At 37.9% G+C, this 21,059-nt stretch overlaps 1 protein-coding gene and 1 non-coding gene across 2 annotated transcripts in view; both read right to left on the bottom strand.

Annotated features, from left to right (window-relative positions):
* The window catches only part of CHD7 (chromodomain helicase DNA binding protein 7), a 309,908-nt gene that overhangs the window by 6,563 nt on the left and 282,286 nt on the right, over window positions 1-21,059 (bottom strand). Inside the window, 11 exon segments of the mRNA XM_053715068.1 lie at window positions 2,889-3,029; window positions 3,203-3,424; window positions 11,976-12,419; window positions 12,571-12,798; window positions 13,951-14,111; window positions 17,545-18,213; window positions 18,345-18,553; window positions 18,654-18,882; window positions 19,553-19,610; window positions 19,825-19,897; window positions 19,983-20,112. Coding sequence (XP_053571043.1) covers window positions 2,889-3,029; window positions 3,203-3,424; window positions 11,976-12,419; window positions 12,571-12,798; window positions 13,951-14,111; window positions 17,545-18,213; window positions 18,345-18,553; window positions 18,654-18,882; window positions 19,553-19,610; window positions 19,825-19,897; window positions 19,983-20,112 — 2,564 coding nt within the window.
* On the bottom strand, window positions 19,406-19,498 carry LOC128661925 (small nucleolar RNA U6-53/MBII-28). Its single transcript, XR_008402694.1, has one exon. It is a non-coding gene; the product is annotated as a small nucleolar RNA U6-53/MBII-28 (small nucleolar RNA).

Below are 21,059 nucleotides of genomic sequence, written 5' to 3'. Positions count from 1 at the left end.
ACTTCTTCTATTCCTTCTTTTAGGTTTAAGAAGTTGTATCCTTTGCCAAAAGTTAGAGAAAAAATCCCCCAAAGTTGATGGGGCTATTTCTACTCTTGCCAAACGTACTACTATTCCTATGAGATAGTACTTCTTTTAAGGTTCCTTTAGATAGGAAACTTGAATCTTATCTAAGGAAAGCTTATTTATTTTCTGGCTATATTCTTAGGCCTGCTATATCCATGGACAATGTTGCAGCTGCATCAACTTTTTGGTTGGAAAGCTTAGCGCAACAGTAAACAGATTTTGATTTGTCTAGCATTGTTCGCTTGCTTCAACATGCTAATCATTTCATCTGTGATGCTATTTTTGATAACATCAAAATTGATGTTAAATCTATGTCTTTAGCTAGAAGAGCTTTGTGGCTTAAATATTGGAATGCTGACATGGTATCTAAGTCTAGATTACTCTCTCTTTCTTTCCAAGGTAATAATTTATTTGGTAACCTTCAAGTTGGAATAGATCCAAGCCCTTTAAGAAATCAAAGCTAGCCCTCAAGTCTGCATGAAGGTGCGGTCCTCATTTCAGCTCAGCGGGGGGGAGGGTTACCAATTAATATTTTAGAACTCTGTGCTATTTTCAGGGCTCTTCAGGTTTGGCCTCTGTTAAAGAGAGAATCATTTATTTGTTGTCAGACAGACAATATCACAACTGTGGCATATGTCAATCATCAGGGTGGGACTCACAGTCCCCTAGCTATGAAAGTAGTATCTTGGTTACTTTCTTGGGCGGAATCCAGCTCTTATCTCAGATAGTCAATTGGGAAGCGGATTATCTCAGCCGTCAGACTTTACATCCAGGGGAGTGGTCTCTCCATCCAGATGTGTTTTCTCAGATTGTTCAGATGTGGTGTCTTCCAGAAACAGATCTGATGGCTTCCCATCTAAACAAGGAACTTCCCAGGTACTTCAGTTCAGTTTTAGGGATCCTCAGTCGATGGATGTGTTAGCAGTTCTTTGGTTTTTCCAACCTGCTTATATTTCAGGAAGACTTCCAGTCTATTTGTTATCTTTTCTGGTTCTAGGAAAGGTCAGAAAGCTTCTGCCATTTCCTTGGCATCTTGGTTCAAGCTTTTGATTCTTCAGGTTTATTTGGAGTCGGGTCAGGCCCCGCCTCATGGAATCACAGCTCAGTCTACTAGATCAGTCTTCACTTTGTGATCTTTGAAGAATGAAGCTTCAGTTGATCAGATTTGAAAGCAGCAACTTTGTCTTCTTTGCATACATTTACTTAATTCTACCATTTGATGTGTTTGCCTCTTCGGGAGAAAAGTTTTTCAAGCAGCTGTTTCAGTTTGATTCCTCTGCTTATGTTTTTTCTTTTTAATTATGAGAAAAACTTATTTTTTGGACGTGGATTTATTTTTTTCAATGACTCTTCTGTGGAATACCACATCTGGGGTATTAATATCCCATACGTCACTAGCTCATGGACTCTTGCCAATTACATGAAAGAAAACATAATTTATGTAAGAACTTACCTGATAAATTCATTTCTTTCATATTGGCAAGAGTCCATGAGACCCACCCTGTTTTTGGTGGTTTTGATTTTTTTTTTTATAAAGCACAATTTTATTTCCAGTTCCTTTCTTGATGCTTTCTACTCCTTTTTCTACCACCACACTACTTGGCTATTCGTTAAACTGAATTGTGGGTGTAGTGAGGGGTGTATTTATAGGCATTTTGAGGCTTGGGAAACTTTGCCCCTCCTGGTAGGATTGTATATCCCATATGTCACTAGCTCATGGACTCTTGCCAATATGAAATAAATGAATTTATCAGGTAAGTTCTTACATAAATTATGTTTTTTAAAAATAAATATTTAAAAAAAAAAAAAGTTAAAGAAAATGTTAATCATTTTGAATATATAAATAATCATTTTAAACCAGTATTTATGGTAGTGCAGCTAAGAAAACAACTTGATGATCTTAAAGGGATATTAAAGTCAAAATTAAAACTTGCATGATTCAGATAGAGCATGTCATTCAAAGACACTTTTAAATTCACTACTATTTTCAAATGTGCTTCATTCTCTTGATATCCTTCTTGAAAAAGAATATGCACATATCCTAACACTAGTGGGAGCCAACTGCTGATTGGTGCCTGCATACATTTGTCTCTTGTGATTGGCTAACTAAGTGTACAGCTAGCTAGCTAGCTGCCAGTAGTGCAATGCTGTTCCTTCAGCAAAAAAAAATATAATGAAGCAAATTTGATAATAGAAGTAAATTGGAAAGTTTTATTTTAAATTGTATGTTCTATCCAAATAATGAAAGAAAATGTTAGAGTTTTCGTCCCCTTTAAGGATGTAAGTGGACTTTTTCAGAAATGAAATTCATTTTAAGATAAAAAATTTTTATTTGTGCCTGTAAAAATAAAAAATATTTAAACCTCTTTTCAGGGGTCAAGTTGGGCGGAAACACATAGGAACGGAGTTTCTGTACTATTTTTGCAGGAGGAACTAAGTTCCCTCTGGACAGAGAACAGAAATTCTTCAGTAAACACTACTTCTGCTGAAGGGAGGAGCTAGAGTAAGTCTGGTTAGAGGGATAGTGAGATCCTATAGTAATGGTCAGTAACATTTCCTACAATACACTAAAAGCAAGCCTGACAGTGGTCCTACTGTGTGATCCCCCTGCACTGTGCGGAACACATTGTGATTCATTTCTTTGTGGCTTGTTCTAGGGTTATTTAGCTCCCCTCAGCAGAAATAGGACTATTGCACCTAAAGTGGCGAGACTCTGACATAACCCAAGTGTACAGATAGACATATAAATACAGTGTATTTATGTAGGACTTGACCCCTGCCTCTATTTGTTTCATTCATGAAATCATTTTCCAAGAAATTACCTTCTTGCCGTTCCGTTTATTCACAACAGGCACCCGTTCATCTCCAGTCAATGTGTTGATGTCCAACTTGTTTGGATTCCGACATCTATGCCGCTTTTGTTTGGGCTTTTGAAAAGGAGAGAACATCATATCTGCACTCTTCTAAAAAGAGGAGGGGAAAATCACAATATGGTTGCATTGGATACATTAATGTATATTAGATGACTGTGCTAAGGGCTTTGTTATTTGAATGAAATAAAATATAATATAGTTAACCAAGGATATTGGATAGTTATGCTATTTTAATCATTCAGAATAAAATCAAATGCACTTACTGGTACATAACTTGGCATATCAACTGTGTATGTTGGATTTAACTTCAACCATTCAACCAAGTCCTTGTTTTTAGGAGCATCATCCCCCACTAGCCTGGTCCCATCCTCTAAATTAATGACAGGTATCCGAGTCTCTGGCTCCAACTGCCCAGGAGATGGAATGTTTCTGGTAGGTGGTGTATCCATCTCGTCGTCATATGCTTTGGTCACATCAGAATCGTCCTGTTTAATGTATACAGTAATAAATAAAATAACAACTTACATAACAAACAAAAGGCGTTTTATAGTGGAAGAGGTAAACCTGAAAATGCAATAAAGTTTAATACAATTAATACGTTTATTACCCATTCCCCAGTTTTGCATAACCAACAGTTATATTAATATACTTTTCACCTTAGATTACCTTGTATCTAAGCCTCTGTAGATGGCCCCCTTATCTCCGAGCTTTTTACAAACTTGCATTTCAGCCATTTAGTTCCAACTCTTGTAAAACTCCACAGGAGTGAGCACTTTGTTATCTTTATGGCACACATGAAACTAGCAGTGCATTTTATTAGCTTTTCACAGCCAGACCGCGAGATAAGAGGCGGCCTGCAAGGTCTTAAAAACCAGCCTATGAAAATACCTAGGTTTAGCCTTCAACAAAGAATACCATGAGAAAAGCAAATTTGATGATAAAAGTAAAGTGGAAGGTTGGTTTAAATTACATGCCCTATCTGAATAATGAAAGTTTCATTTCGACTTTATTGTACCTTTAAAGGGACAGTTTATTCCAAAAACTCTCCTTTAATTAGTTCCCAATGATCCATTTTACATGCTGGAGTGTATTAAATTTACAAATATATATTGGCATTCAAATAGCTGATTTAGCCTGTAGTATCCCTACCTACACTGAATGTTTCTATACCTAGGTATAGGCTATTGAGAAACTATGTAAACACCGCCAGCAGAAGACATTACACTCACAGTGGGAGGTGGAAGAGATAAAGCTTTAAAATTTTCATTATGTAATTTAGCATCTGTTTATATACATCTACATGCACCGCTAGCTCCATATTTTATGGTCTTTACACCTTCAAGTTATTGTTTGCGTTCATTTTAGATTATTCTACACGTTAGGTAACACTAACACTTATCACCATTTATTATCACGTCTCGCAATTGATTCTTTCCCTTTTATGTATATTACATATAGGTTGTATTTTAGTATAGTTTGGGCAGATACTATATTAGCTTTCACATAGATTAGTTTTTACACTGTTCTTACACATTATATTATTAATGTTAATTTCAACACTTATCCATCCTTTTTCACTATGGCGAGTTTGGACCAATTAGATGGTCCTTACGTGCCCACTTTACTATTTGTATCTATTTCATTGGTCTTTATCATCCTTCACAGCATTGGCTAGCACTCGATACACACTATACATGTCACAGTCTTTACGTAGCCATGTGACTAACGATTAACCAGTTAGATATACTTTTAGCGCCGGGCCTCTCTCACTAGCCATATGATTGGTTGTTAATACCAAATACGGTAGGAGCAACACAAACAAACTGACCTTTTTCACTAGATACAAATTAGTACGATCACTGCAAGTCAATGTAAGTAATGTTATTTCAAGATCATCTAACTTGCATTTATTTACGCAATCTTGTTCCGTTGTTATATGCACTTATTTGATATATATTATTTGTGATATACAGGATCACGATTGTGGGTTTATATATACCACTTTGTTCAATTAGGCCCATTGCAGATTAATTTATTGCACAGTTTTTATACGAACGTTTTATATAATATGTACATCAACTTTTAAAATTAATCATAATTTGACAATTGGGTGTGTATGGAGAGGATGGGTTATCATTGGTTACATCTTTTTAGAGGAAGGGGAGGGGTTATTATACTATGTGGCTACTGAGCCCTATTTAAAGGGCATTTGTGAGACTTGAGTATACAAGCCAGAGGAAACGGGGATCCCCCCGAGAAACGCGACGCAACTATATTCTTTGTATCTCACTGGGGAGACTCTTTATACACCCAGCTGAAACATTTGTGATATACCTTTGGTATTTTTTATATTTTTAATAAAATACATATATGTTGATATACATATGCTGAGTAGATGGTGTTAAAGACTCCCATCCAGCTACCCAGGGGCTAGACTGCCCTCCTCCCCACATTCTCTTCCAGCTTCAGTTCCAGTGATACAGCTGTATTGGACGGCATCTGGTCGTGGTGAGGATTGTCCTACATCAGCCAGCTGGTTTGCTGTAGAATACCAGCCTGCTTCTACTGGCACAATTGAGTGCCATCTCACTTGTGAGTACCCTGTATCTTTCCATCACTGGATAATCTGGTTATTGATTGATCTACACATGTGGCGCCTTTGTCCTTCTTTATGTCAATTGTTCTAAGTATTGTATAGAGACAGAGGTAAGAAAGGGAAGCATTTGAGTCATAAGATAACAAGATCTGACCTGTCTGCAAATCCAGCTATTTCTTTCCCAAAAAGAAGCATAAATGAGAAATTTCTCACATTTTATATGCTGCAGCTGGTATAACAAGTCACGGAAAACAAATTCAGGAAAACACAATTTTACAGTAAACCGTCCCTTTAATGACACTTGCACCAAGTAAAGGCTAAGAATAAATTAATGGTTATTTTCTGTTTGACTGGTGTCACAAATCTGACAATTAGTGACAGTAGAGAGGGCAGCAAGAATAAAACCAGTGTCAAAACCTTTTCTGCCTTTGTTCTTCTTGTGTCATGCAACTATTTAAAAATGCATGGGACAAGCATAGGGCTATCCTACGAACTAGATAAGTTTATACTGTTAGGTAAGGTGGGGCAGACTTGCTGGGCCTATGGCTCTTATCTGCCGTCAATATCTATGTTTCTATGTTTCTATGTGGTGAACAGCTTCACAAATGAGGTCATCATAAAAAGATATAATCCACCTTTCCTGGGTGACATGTCCCTCCTGATGTAAACACCACCACCACATACATCTTTGTCCAATCTGTTATTTACTACACATACCACTAACTATAAAACACAACCCACTTGTAGTAATGAACATGTTTTTGTCAAGAAATTTAGTTGAAAACATCATTCTAAAAGCAAAAACACAATCATCTAGATCTACTGATGAATAACTAACATAAGTAAATTTCAGAGCACTGAAGCCGCACACATGAGAAACTGCCCCATATTGCCTTACTTATGAAAAGGCTAAGAAAACTTACAAAAGATGAATCACTTGACATATGAGCACATGGATTGAAAGAGGGATGTAGAGAAAATCTAGGCAAGTTTTGAATGATATGACAACCGTATTTATTAAATGATACCACAGCACTAGAAAAATAAAATAGATTATTACAGGGGTAACCACTGAAATACTGATGTTTAAATATTGTGGTCAAAACCCTAAAATTATCAAATATGTTCATAGGTTTACTTAAAAGGGACATAAAAGAAAAAATGTGACTTTTTTTTTTTTTTTTAAGAGTTTTCCCCGTTTACTCCAGTCATTAAATTCACTTTAGTTTTATTGGTATCCCTTACTGCAAGGCATACCTAGGTAGGCTCAAAAGTGGCAAAGCACTACTGGGTTCTCAGCTGGTTATTGCTTGCTACACACAGATGATTGGTCATTGAAAGCATCTGGTGAGCCAATTGGCTAACAGTAGGGCATTGCTACTCTATATTAAAACCTCTTTGCACAGTTAAATTGTTATATGCAAGCAACAGTGCAATAATAAAATTATCTAACACATTAGAACATTTATAATATTACTCCCACTGGGCATTATGGTCACAATTCTTTCAGACAAATAACCATGTAAACCTTTTTAATCCAAATGTGAAAATTATATTGTGCTTTATGAATAGGCAAATATTCCATGATGCATTTAAAAACAAACTATGCTTACCTGATCATTTTCTTTTCTTCAGATGGAAAGAGTCTACAGCTGCATTCATTACTTTTGGGAAATAAGAACCTGGCCACCAGGAGGCGGCAAAGACACCCCAGCCAAAGGCTTAAATACTCGTCCCACTCCCCTTATCCCCAAGTCATTCAGCCGAGGAACAAGGAACAGTAGAAGAAATATCAGGGTGAAAAGGTGCCAGAAGAACAAAAATTACAGCCGCCCACAAAAAACCACAGGCGAGGAACTGTCGACTCTTTCCATCTGAAGAAAAGAAAATTATCAGGTAAGCATAATTTATGTTTTTCTTCATAAATGGAAAGAGTCCACAGCTGCATTCATTATTTTTGGGAAAACAATAGCCAAGCTATAGAGGACACTGAATGCTAAAACGGGAGGGTACAAAAGGCAAGCCCATTCTGAGGGCACCAAACCTGAACCACAACCCCAGAAATAAACCCGCTTCGTCCGGACCCAGGAAACATTTGAAAAAGAAAACGCGGCCCCCAAGGACACTGACCCACAGATAGTCCACAAGCCGAACTAGAGCCCGCAAAACGGACACAACTGAGCCAACATTCCTCCAGAGATACTATCGCCCAAAGGATGAACCTCAACCACACACCCCTTTATAGAAAGAGAGACAACGGAAAACAAAAAAGGAGAAGCTATAGGGGATTAACAAGGAATCCCAGAAAAACCTAAACAGGGTACAATAAAATCCAAATAAAAATGGAAACCCAAAAAGCAAACCACGCTCACAGGGACCCCAGATGTCGCGAAACAAGGGAAAAGCAACGCCCAGACCCCGACAGCACTGAACCACAAGGTTGGATCAGGAAAAAGAACAAATAAGCAAACTTCTCGGAAAAAATCATAGCAATTGCCTCGAACAAACAACTGAAACCATAGTCCCAACATATTCCAACCAACACATGCGATAACCCCAGAGAAGCAGCCTCTGAGTACCAAACGCAGCAGTCATACCAAGACGACTGAAAACAAAGGACACACTTGCGGGCAAGTAAAAGACAACCGAAGATAGTGTAACATCCACCCACTAGTGGGTACATTTAGGATATCCAAAGCCGTAAGCCGGGCAACAAGGAGCTCAGAACCTCAAAAAAAGCTCTCCAGACCTCCACAAACCGAGGGGACACCACTCATCTCAGAACCTAGTCCACACTGGACCAGCCCAAGCAACAGGACTAAAATACAGGGGAGCAGAAAAGGTCCCAACCACCAGCCCCCATAGAAAAAAAAGGGCGGAAGGATGACCCCAGACACTCCAACAGAGCTCGGAAGCCTTCCAAAAGAACCTACAGATACTTCCAAAGAAGATCCCCATAGAGATAAGTAGAAAGACCGAAGTCTCATGATCTAGCCCGACACACTATGGCGGACTCCACATAGCACCCACAACAGCACTCCAAAAGGAGAACCTATACAGATAAGCAGAACTATGCGGACCAGTATGAAACTGCAAAGTCACAGACTGAACAATTCGAGAAAGAGAATCACCCTCTTAACAAGACAACCTGTTCAACCCTCTTGCACACAGGATAGGACAACATCTTCCAAAGAAAGGAAACCTCACCTCTAAGGAAGCAAGACATCCAGGCGCTCCTGATGAACATGAAAGAGGAACTCTCCAAAAGGAAAGCACATACCTTCAAGAACAAGGCAGGCCGCAAGGAGCCCAAGCACACAGAGCTCCTGGCCCAGCTACTAGTAGCACAACTAGCAAGACCATAAGATAGTCCACATTCCCTGGAGAATAAGGGCTTCCAGACCAGACATAGAAATCTAAAAATTTCCTAAAAGAAGCCCGAGCTCCAGAATTGTGTAGACACACAATACGCCAGGGAACACCATACCCCGTCTGAAGAAAAAAACAGACTATACTAGGAAGTAAGACCAACCCGTAGAACGGGTTGAAAACTCACACAAGAAATCCCAACCCAAGGGGAAGACAGTACCCCGTACAGAAGTCCAACTTTTGTAAAAACAAGATAATAAACGCAAACAGTATTGCAAGCACTCAGCGCCAAAACCGGACCAGCCAGGCAGACAGGCGCCACATGACGGAATTTTAGGCCTTAAGCCATAAGGAGCTGAACCACAACCCTTACTTGAAATACACCTCCCCAGGAAGGGAGATAAACGACAGAGGACTAACGCGTCCCCAGAACAACTTCCGTATAAGTAACCAGTGCGATCATGAAATCGTATCGATTCCAGAGAGTAAATCCCAGAAGGAATATAAAATAAAACATAAGCTTGTAAAATCAAATAAAAGACATCCTAACCGGAGTAAAAAGAAGAAAAGGAAACCCGTAGGTTAACGCCCAATGACAACAGGCTCACCCGCAGGACCAGCCAAACAGAATACTGCCCAACCAAGCTCAGATAGGAAAAGATACTCAAATCAGATTACTTCATCCCCTTATAATTAATTCTGAGAACTATTCGGAGAGGAAGACCCAGAACCCCTATATCCATTAAGGATGGGATCCTCCAACAGCAGGATGTGCCGTAGCAGAACACTAAGGCGCGCCAGTCTGTCCTGAAAAGCACAGCACACCTCCGCCGGAGCCTCAGGACCAGTCACTCCCCTGGATAAGTGAACGGGCCATTCCATGCCTAGGGCACCCGGGTTGACGGAACACAAACACAATCTTAAGCAAACATCTGGAAGCTGCAGATGTGCCAACGCCATAAGAATTTGAATACGGAAACATGCCACAACCTCCGGAGGGAACAAACCGCCGTCCAGGGAAGGATAAGCATAATCTGGGTCAACTGCACGTGTAGTAACAGTAAGTGGTAGGGAACTCGCCACTCGAGGGACAGAACCCCCAGAGGCAGATGGCTCAGCGATCCCTTGATTCCCTGGTCCCGAGGAATTGGGCCCACTAGAACGGCCATCTGCACATAACTGACTCATGCGTCATCAGGGCTGGTTCGTATTCGTCACAAGAAATAGAATCAGAGACTAATTGAATATCAACATCAGAGTCTCCCATAGCTGGGAATGAATAAAAAAAGTTTGGACTAATTACACAAATAAACCTAAACGGCACCTTACACCCCCAATGGCTGGGGAACTCACCACCTCCTAGAACCAGATACCAGCGAGCAAGAATCTTTCCGTTGCCACACGGTCAGGAATGCAGAACTGGAGACAAAAAAAACGTGACCACGCCCGGTCACAAGGTAGGCCGTACAGTCCAAAAAAAAGTGCGCCTGACCGTAAAGGACACATCACTACCAAGTCCGTTATGTTCCACAAGGCCTCAAGCCAAAGTAACACTACACATAAGCAGGTCGAATCACATAAACATGATTTTAAAAAAAAACCTGTTCAATAACCCCCCTTAGGAGATATTAACCCTTGATTCCAAGATACAAAAGGAGCCTCACTGAGACCCTGCGTTATAGTTAGTCCCACAAGGTGGTAGCCTTTAGGGAAAAATATCAGTAATACAATACATTCATGAGAAAGTAAAATGAAACAATCTTACCGGAATCTACGCCGTGGAACAGGAACACGGCCCTTCAAGTGTGACGGCTAGTAGCATCGCCTCTGCCATGGACTTGAGAGAAGAAGCAGGCAGCGAAACTCGTCAACGCTGATTGCTTGTGGAGTTGTTAATATGAGTTGGGATGGTTTCGCAGAAAGACTCTCCCTGCATCTCCGGACTCAAGCTTTCACCCATGCTCTCACTGAGAGGCTGATCGGACTACTTAAAACTTCAGTCCCATGTCGAAGAGTACTACCCTCCATAAGAGACCATCGAAAACTTCTGACACTTCTCTGACAACCTCCTGGGATGAAAGGCAAAGAATGACTGGAGGATGAGGGGAGTGGGAGGAGTATTTAAGCCTTTGGCTGGGGTGTCTGTCTCCTCCTGGTGGCCAGGTTCTTATTTCCCAAATGTAATGAATGCAGCAGTGGACTCTTTCCATTTATGAAGAAAAGGAAATAACACCCATGTGCTAAATCATTGTAAAAAGCTGAGAAAAAAAAAAATCTCATCTGATCATCTCTATGTAAAAAAGAAAGATTTTACCTCAAAATTTCTTCAGCTCACCAGTAAGTGCTCTGGTAACAGTTATACTTCAGCTACTGTCCAGCTGCAAGCTGGGAAAAGCAAAACAAAACAAAAAAAACAACAATAGCCAACCAGCAGTGCTAAGGTTATGTATTGCTTTGCTGTAATCTCATAAAATCCTGTGATAGTTAATTGTAATACTTCCTTAAACTGAATAGGGAAACAACATGACTGTGCCTGCCCATGCCTGATGCACACTCCCTTGCAAGTCATGGGAATAAAGTCCCATTAGAATGGGGTGTGAATTTTGAGGTAAATCTCTTACTTTTTTTTTTACATAGAGATTTTCAGGCGATATTTTCTAGTCAGCTTTTTACAGCTATGCTGCATTACTTTCAAGTGCTTCAACATTTGGGTATCATGGCCCTTTAAGTGATGTGTCTTGTACCATACATATATAATAAACACATGGTGTCCGAAAATACGAATGTTCAATAAAACACTATTTTTGCAAAATGTAAATCTAAATCACTGTAGGATTAAACTGCATGTGATATCTACATCAAATGAATATGTAATACTCTGTTCGTTTATATAAAATGTCCAAAACTGATACGCAAAATCCAATGTAAGCAATATTACAATACCAAGAGGTCACAGATGGAATGAAAGGCAATGTTTTGGTTGATGAAGACCCAACATCTGGATTTATAAGTATAACAAATTGTTACTGCCTATAGATCACATTTTCCTATTATATTTGTATATTCCTTACCATTGACAATGAAGTCCGCTTGTTGCTCATAAACAACAGATCAAGTCCTTCAACATTTTTCCGTCTTCCTCTTCTTCTCTTCATGGGAGGTTCCACATCAATTAAGGAACCATTAAGTAGATGCCTGGTTGGTGTATGTGAAAACCCAGCCTGTAGCCTCTCCATTTGAGTTTTAAAGGCATCAGCAACAGGGGTGGAGGAATTAGGCAAGATAAACTTGGGGGTAAGAGATGCAAAACTTGAGGTAGAACTAGTTGCCTCTCTTGAGGCACTGGATAAATCCACAATTTTTTCTTGTCCATTTTCTGCCCCTAGTTGAGAACCTCGTAACTGAGCCACCATTTCCATAAGATTTCTCCTCTTCGCTGCTCGTTCTGCCTCGACTTCAATTTTTCTTCTCCTCCGTCTTCGTTGCCGTGGCACAGACAAGCTCAGTGCATTTTCCTGCATTCAAAAACATAATAAATATAAATAATTCTGATAGTCAGCTTTAAAAAGGAGAATCATATGCATTTTGGGGGATGTCAAATACTACATTTATTAAAATTAAAAAAAAAAATGTTTAACCTCCTTTATAAAACATTAACAAACCAACCTGGGACAGTTGTGGTGAAGCAGTGATATCTTCACTTCCACTGTAGCTGCCCTGAGCAACCATTGATAGCTCAGCAAAGCTCCTTTTCTGCAGGGGGCTATCCACAACAGGTGGTGTGTACCCAGGGATGAGGCCCGGGAAGTCAAATAACTGCCTCCTGTTTACCGGCCACTTTCCTTTAATCACAGTTTCACAGATGTTGTCTAACCGGTTGATCATCACGCGGTCCTGATGTGAAAAGTTGAATATTAGAAACTTACACAGAAAGTACAGACCAACTTTTCAAAATCAAACAAAGATTGATTTCTAGCCAATGCATTCAGAATATATTCTGAATTAAATCTGAACCTGGAGAACTGTATAATTAAAACACAAAAGACTGAATACAGCAGGTGTTTGTATATACGCTGAACGCCTACTGTTTGAGGCTATAGAGTATTGTTTGCTATAATCATTAGTTGAAGGAAAAAGAAAGAAACATCTGCTTTCAGTATGTAGTAACCACTATAGTTCAGAGTCAATAGACAAGGCCTAACCTCTGTTTTAGGATGAAGTCCCTCATTAGCGTCACTATTAATAAAGTTTAGCGTTACAACAAAAACTTTACTGCATCTAACGAATGTCAATATTCATTCTACATTCAGCCTCAGTGAAGCATGGACTAACAAAAGAGAAAAAACATAATAATTACAATCACTTCGAGAAAAAAGAAAATTCACGTTTTACAAATTTGTAACGGACATCTATAGCCTGCCTTTCAAATATACATCTATGTTTCTGAAGTATAGTAACTACTTAAAAGATCCATGTATTGTTAAATAAGTAAAAAAAGAAACGTGCATGAAATAAAAAGTAAAAGCGACTTAAATGAAAACTGAGATCAACAGAAAGTATGTTTGTGTAAAACTGATAGCCATGAGCAACTGCTGATGGGACAACACACAAACAAAAAAAGTTTGTTTATTTAGCACAGGGATTCTATTTTATTAAAAAAAAAAAAACATTTTAAAAAACTTTATGGAATAAAGAAACACTGCAAGTGCACTGTCCCTTTAATTTACATCAGGCCAGTACACGTATTGTTTATCAGACCATGACTCAAGATTTGGTTACTATAAAGAACAGAAAAACAATGATAAAAAGACAAATCCAGATCACAGCAGCTGCTACAAACCTCCCTTCCACAGAAGTAAGCGCATTAGTGTTCTGTTTTTATAACCAGATGGCCAAGTCACAGTAATTAGCAAAACCATTTTTTTTTCTTCTTTATAATAAAACTAAAACACATGCAATTCTTCTTTCAATGTACTTTTTGTTTTTAGTTTGTCTACGGTTATACAGCGAGCTGCTGCTCTGTCAGAAACAAACTTAAACACACACCTTAGGCCAGAAAGAGAATGAAAAGGTCCTCTCTCGAAGCATATGGAGACCGGATTGATCACCATCCTCCAAGTAAAATCCATCTCGAGTTTCGTCACGAGCGGTGCTCAGAGAAGCATTACTTTCTTCATCAAAGTTTTTATCCTGAGACGTTAGACCAGCTGCGAAGAAAAGGCAGGAACATTGTGTACAGAAAATAAATAAAATCTGCATTTTGTTCTGTTTGTACTTAAAGGGACACTAAACCCATTTTTATTCTCTTATGATTCGGATAGAGCATGCAATTTTAAGCAACTATCTAATTTACTCCTATTATCAATTTTTCTTATTTCTCTTACTCTCTTTATTTGAAAAAGCAGGAATGAAAGCTTAGGAGCCGGCCCATTTTAATTTCAGCACCTGGGTACAGCTTGCTGATTGGTGGCTAAATGTATCCCTTAAATGCCAATCTTATGGTTAACAAGGGTTAATATTCTACCATTTCTATACTATGAATCGGGGGGGGGGGGGGTAATTAGCTGTACAGTGACCATGGTTACTAACCTGCTCTCACCAATCAGATGATTATTTCTAGTTCAGATATCATGAAAATCTGACTCATTGCTGTGCCTTGAGGAATGGAGATGAAAAACATTGCTCTAAACCATGGGTGCTACCAGTAAAGTGCTCGCCCAGTACTGGCCTTCAACTATGGTAGTAAGTTATCCCCTACAGTGCTACAGTTATCAATACTAAGACGTTAGTTCATATGACATTTTACAGTTGTCTGGTGACATTTTACGGTCAACATTTAAATAGTTAAAACTAAAGCAGCTTAGATATTAAAGGGACAGTACACTGTAATATTGTTTTTATATGAATGTATTTTCAATGACTTGTTAAACCAGCTGCAGAGTAAAAAAAATGTACGAGAAATTGCATTTTTCGGTTTGTGTATATGAAGTAGCTGGTTTTGTGCTTTTAAACCACAGCCTATTACAATGTGTTGAGCTTCAGGTAATATCAGATCTCATTATGTTATCAATTTTATGTACACAGACTTGCTTCCTTATATCTTATATTTGTCTAGCAAACCAAAACTCAATACTTCGAGAGAACAATGGAAAATTATAATTTTATTACTTAACTATCATGCCCCCCACTGAGTGTGTAATCTGCTGGCTGTGTTTACTTAGGCTATTCAATAGAATATACTCAAGTATAGAAAATTTCAGTATAGGTTGGGATACCACAGGCTAAATGAGCTATTTTAAAAGTCAAAATAAGGATAAAGGAGCTACTTGTGAACAATTTAAAACACTCCAGCAGGTAAAATGATAATTGGGAACAATTTAAAGGGGAGAACATTTTTGGGTGAACTGTCCCTTTAAGCAGATCTATCTATACACATTATCAAGCAAAATAAAATCCATGCCGGGGAACTCTGAATCACAAACCATTTAGTACTGTGCTGTTTTCATTTACCAGTACAGACATTTTTGGAAATGGAAGAACTGTCTCTTACAGGAATAACCATAAACAATATTTGGTTAAGGCAAGCTGCACTTCAAATGCATTACTTAAAGGGACACTGAACCCCAATTTTTTCTTTCGTGATTCCGATAGAGCATGTAATTTTAAGCAAATTTCTAATTTACTCCTATTATCAAATTTTCTTCATTCTCTTGGTATCTTTATTTGAAAAGCAAGAACGTAAGTTTAGATGCCGGCCCATTTTTGGTGAACAACCTGGGTTGTTCTTGCTGATTGGTGGATTAATTTAACTGACCAATAAACAAGTGCTGTCCAGGGGCTGAACCAAAAAATAGCTTAGATGCCTTTTTCAAATAAAGATAGCAAGAGAACGAAGAAAAATAATAATAGGAGTAAATTAGAAAGTTGCTTAAAATTGCATGCTCTATCTGAATCATGAAAGAAAAAAAATGGGTTCAGTGTCCCTTTAAGATATATCTGTTGTTTAGGAGTTTAAATGTACCACTGAATTGATATGCTCCATGCAAGCCATTTGTCAAAGCAAAAGTATTCAGCTATTTATAGAAATAGAATTAACAATGGACCAAACAATATTCTATTAGTTGATAAAACTACATATACTATTAAAAAGATGGTTAAATGGACAGTCTACACCTTAGTCATCTTAAAGGGATAGGAAAGTCAAAATTAAACTTGCATGATTCAGATAAAGCATGTCATTTTAAGACACTTTTAAATTAACTTCGATTTTCAAATGTGCTTAGTTCTCTTAGTATCCCTTGTTAAAAAATGAATACGCACATATCCTACACTAGTGGGAGCTGTTGCTAATTGGTGCCTGCACACATTTTTCTCTTGTGATTGGATAACTAGGTGTGTTCAGCTAGCTGCCAGTAGTGCAATGCTGTCCGTTCAGCAATGGATAACAAGAGAATGAAGCAATTTTGATAATAGAAGTAAATTGGAAAGTTGTTTAAAATGATATGTTCTATCTGAATCATAAAAGAAAATTGTGGGGTTTACTATCCCTTTAAAGTCTTACCTTAGATTAAGCTACAAATAGTCTACTTCACCCCTTTCTATATCATGCAGCAGGAACGCTAGAAAGCTATTTTAAAATGAATATTGTTTCTGGCAACATTGGCAAATGGCTTGCATTGAGCAAATCAATTCACTGGTACATTCAAACTCTTAAACCACAGTTATATCTTAAGCAATACATTTGGAAGTGCAGCTTGTCTTAGCCAAATATTGTTTAAAGATATTCTTGCCAAGCTCCACCCACTAATGACATCACAATCTGGGCTGCATCTAGGCACTCTGCTGAATAGCATTGACAGTCTGTTGAATCAAACTAGTGAGCCTTTGGTGATTGGACGCCATATGCAACCAATAAAGTGATGTCATCAGTGGGCAGAGCTTGGCAGCCATTTCACAGTGGCCAGAAACCATATTCACTTTGAAATAACTTTTTTTTTACCGTTCCTGCTCCATGATATAGAAAGCGGTGCAGGAGGCTATGTGCAGCTTAATCTAATGTAAGAATTAAAGATGACTAAGGTGTAGACTGTCCATTTAAACACAATATTAAGATGTTTATGGTGGAGATATAGATTAAATAATGAACGTGTTACTTAAATTGCCTGTTTTTTCTGTAATTCATGTTAAAATTGGCTTTGACGGCCCCCAGGGGGGAGTGTCATCTCATAATAGAACATTGGGCAAAGTCCACTTATTGCATATTGCAGTTTCCCTGAGCCTAATTTTATACAAGGCCATAAAGTGAGTGTCATATTTAAGTGCTCCTTTAAGTGAGTTAATCAGATGTTTCTACTTTTGCATTAGTAGCTTAAACCATTGAGTGGGATTTTAGTTACCTCTTTGCATTGTGGAACTTTGACTCCAAAGGTGTTAAATAAAATTACTAAATTACAGATCAGCTAGATTTCAGCTAGACTTTCAAGCACACAAATATACAATGTGAAATAGAACTTTAAAATTACGTTGCCAGTTCCTGGTATATAATATAACAGTTGTATACATAATAATAAGCAGGGTACATTCAAAATGGTTATTTTTTTCTGCTAAAATAGACATTTATGTTGAAGTTTTTGGTTTTACCTTCAGCTTGGGAAGACTCTTCAGATTTATCATCATCGTCCAGTTTTTCCTCATCCTCCTCTGAGCCTTTTTCAGAAATTGATTTTGGTTCTACTTCTGGAGTCAACTCAGTTTTAATTTCACTTTTAACTAAGTCTTCAACCTCACCTTCCTGCTTTACACAAGTTTCTGTAGTGTCCACTGGTTCTTCCTCTTTAACTTCTGGTTCTTCTTTAATTTCAAGATCATTAAGTTGTTCAGATTTGACTTCCTCATTCTCTATTGCTTTCTCATCCTGGACAGGGCTAGAGGGCATTATAGGTGGAGTATCACTATAGCCAGAACCAGGTGGTATAAGGATTGAGATACTGCCTGGTGGTGCTGATCCTCTGTTTTGAGCAAAATTCCTATGGGCTTCCAAAAATGATAACTCTGGATCATTAAGTATGTGATAATCAGTCCTGCTAACACCATGTCTGGCAGCACCAACCAGCAAGTCTCTGTCATGTTTTCCACATTCCCACCATTCAGGTAAGTCCAGGCTTGGCTGGCAAAGTTTCAGTCTTTCATTCAGTTGAGGATTATTGAGAACCTGCTCCCTTATCTTCCTCAAAAGTTCAATACGGTATAAAGTTCTAGAAGCACGTTCCTCTGTTATAGGCTCAATTACTGAACCAAGATCACAGAAATCTATTAAAGATATTAAAAACAGATGTCTAAACAACTGAAATAAGCTTTAAAAAAAAAGAAAAAAAGAAGAAGATACTTTTTTAAAAAAATAAATAAAAAGATGGCAAACTCCAGACCAAGGATACACTCACCTTCATCAGGTTTTGTTGACATGCGACATACTCTTTTGCACATAGCTATAAAGCAATTGAAATACTTTTCTAAACTGTCATCAGACTTTTTATCTAGTCTGGCGTAAGTTCGGAATTGATTCCAATCAAACTTTTGTTTTGCTGTGTCAACAATTACACCAAACGTAGATACCACACGATAGAAGTCTGCCTCTTCTCTCCTTGTCCACCTTAAGAAAAACAAAATGAACGTATTAAAAATCAAATTTGTATCCAGGAGAAATCAAAGTGAATTAATTTCCCATTTTTGATATAAAACAAAGAACTCACTTTTGGCGTTTTTCTGTGATAATCGCTTCTCTCTCTGCTTCCAAAGCTCGAACTTCATCTCGAGGACGCCTTCTACGCCGATCTGTTCTCATTTGTGCTTCTTGTCTCATTTGCTGCCTTTTATAAGTGCGTTGGTAAGCCGTTATGAGGCGCCGGAGACGAGTGGTCAAGGCTGACGTATGAGGCCAGTACTGTTGACCTAACTCTGTGCTACATTCACCAGGCTTTTCTGCATTTTTAAAGAAAACAAAAAACTAAAAACATTTCCTTTAATATCTCTAATTGCAGTTTAAATATTACCAAGATACACAAGTCCAACATATTTAAATAAAGATTTAGATAGCTATTGAACTGATTATTCTATAAAAGGGCAATAGAAAACATCTTAAAAAATATCACTTTTTTAGTTTGAATATTATCACTATTTAATATAGACAATGTTCTGAAGAATAAAGTAGTCTTCTTTATAAGCCTTTTATTTTGGAGGCTTTTTTTCTTTTTGTCAATATTGAGCCCCCATTAGCCAATAAGCAGGAATTCCACTATGATTTGTGCAATAAATATGCATTAAATGCAACTTTCAGCTCATTTATAAAAATAATTTACAAAATTTCTCTTTCATGCAAAGTTATATGTAGCATAATAAAAATGTGAGCAATTTTTTTGTCCCCTTAATAGACCGGTCTCTGCAATAATAACCGGATATTTTCTTGTCAAACATTGTGTGTCACATTTGGCTTATGCTGCAGGTCTGTTTTCAGTTTCATAAGATATTTAACAGGCACATCCAGAGGGAAAACAATCCCTTGATGTTTCAAAATTAGCATGGATATTCATCATTAAACAGACCAGAATGGCATAAAATCTATAAAACAAAAAGAAGAAGAAGAGTGTCTTACCTCGGATGTCCATTTCTAGACCTTCTTCCTTTTCCTCAAGTGGAGAGTTAGCATAATCCTGGGTGGGGGGGGGGGGAGGGAAAAGAACAACATAACTGAATATTTTGTTTAGAATACAGAGGTGGTAATAGTTTGTTGGATAATGGAAATGTTCCAACTGCTCAGCTGGTGATCTGCTTCCCTTCAAATATGTCAAAATAGCTAAAGATTATAATCCACACAATAGCATGTCAATGACAGTTTAAAAGTTATGAACAACTGGGTGTCCTTACATCAATGTCATCCTTAAACTGAAGTCTTGCTGGTTTGTATTCGGGATCTTCATCCTCTCTATCAAAGTCACCCCTGACAAAGTGCAAAACACAGAGCGATTAACAAAAACATAACTGCTTTAAAATGTGTAGTAAATATTGCTTAGATTGTAACATACCCATCTCCGCCATCTGCCAGCATATCTGTTCCTCGCTGCTCAGCAGCCATAGCTTTAGCATCAGGCATACCGACTCTCTCTAGGAAGCACAGTGCAGAGTCCGCCCGCATGGAATTGTACTTTTCGTATCCTACAGAGACCGGTTGGAGACGGTTACATTCAAAGTGGAAGCAAAAGTTAATAGAAACATTTCATTTAACCCTTTAAAGGGACATTGAACCCTATTTTTTTTCTTTAGTGATTCAGATAGAGCATGCAATTTTAAGCAACTTTCTAATTTACTTGTAACTATTATCAATTTTTCTTCGTTCTCTTGCTATCTTTATTTGAAAAAGAAAACATCTAAGCTTTTTTTGGTTCAGAACTTTGGACAGTACTTTTTTTAATTGGTGGATGAATATATCCACCAATCAGCAAGGACAACTCAGGTTGTTCACCAAAAATGGGCCAGCATCTAAACTTACATTCTTGCATTTCAAATAAAGATACCAAGAGAATAAAGAAAATTTGATAATAGGAGTAAATTAGAAAGTTGCTTAAAATTGCATGCTCTGAATCACAAAAGAAAAAATTTGGGTTCAGTGTCCCTTTAAATATAGAAGTCTACTTTTTTTGTTTATATACATTTTTATAGTTTGTTTACAAGTTCTGCAGGGGAATAAATACCATGTGGCCCCGGGGATACAACATGAAACAAACTAGCAACTGTTTATGGTCTACATTAATAGGAAAAACAAAATGTAAATTAACCACAGAGAAAAAGAAGGGAACGTTAAGGGTAAATTATTACATAAAAAAATCCTCAATACAAAGCTCCTACAATAATTATGTCAGGGCACTTGACTTCTTTTTTAATTAGAATATAAATATACTACCAAGTTTTGACTGGTTTCTACCACATATCTCCCCACCCTCAAGTTTTTAAATACTTTCACTGCCCTCAATTCTTAGAATGACCATAGGCTACACTAAAAGTCATCAAATCTGCCTAATTAGGTTTTGGCCTTGATCTTATGAAAGACCACCCCCCCCCCCCTTTTTTTTTTCTTTTTTTTGAGATTTTAAAATTTTTAATGG

The sequence above is a fragment of the Bombina bombina genome, chromosome 5, assembly GCF_027579735.1.
Source record: "Bombina bombina isolate aBomBom1 chromosome 5, aBomBom1.pri, whole genome shotgun sequence".
Classification (NCBI taxonomy): Eukaryota; Metazoa; Chordata; class Amphibia; order Anura; family Bombinatoridae; genus Bombina; species Bombina bombina.
The sequence above is the reverse complement of the archived record's forward strand: the minus strand, read 5'-3'. Positions and strand labels throughout refer to the sequence as shown.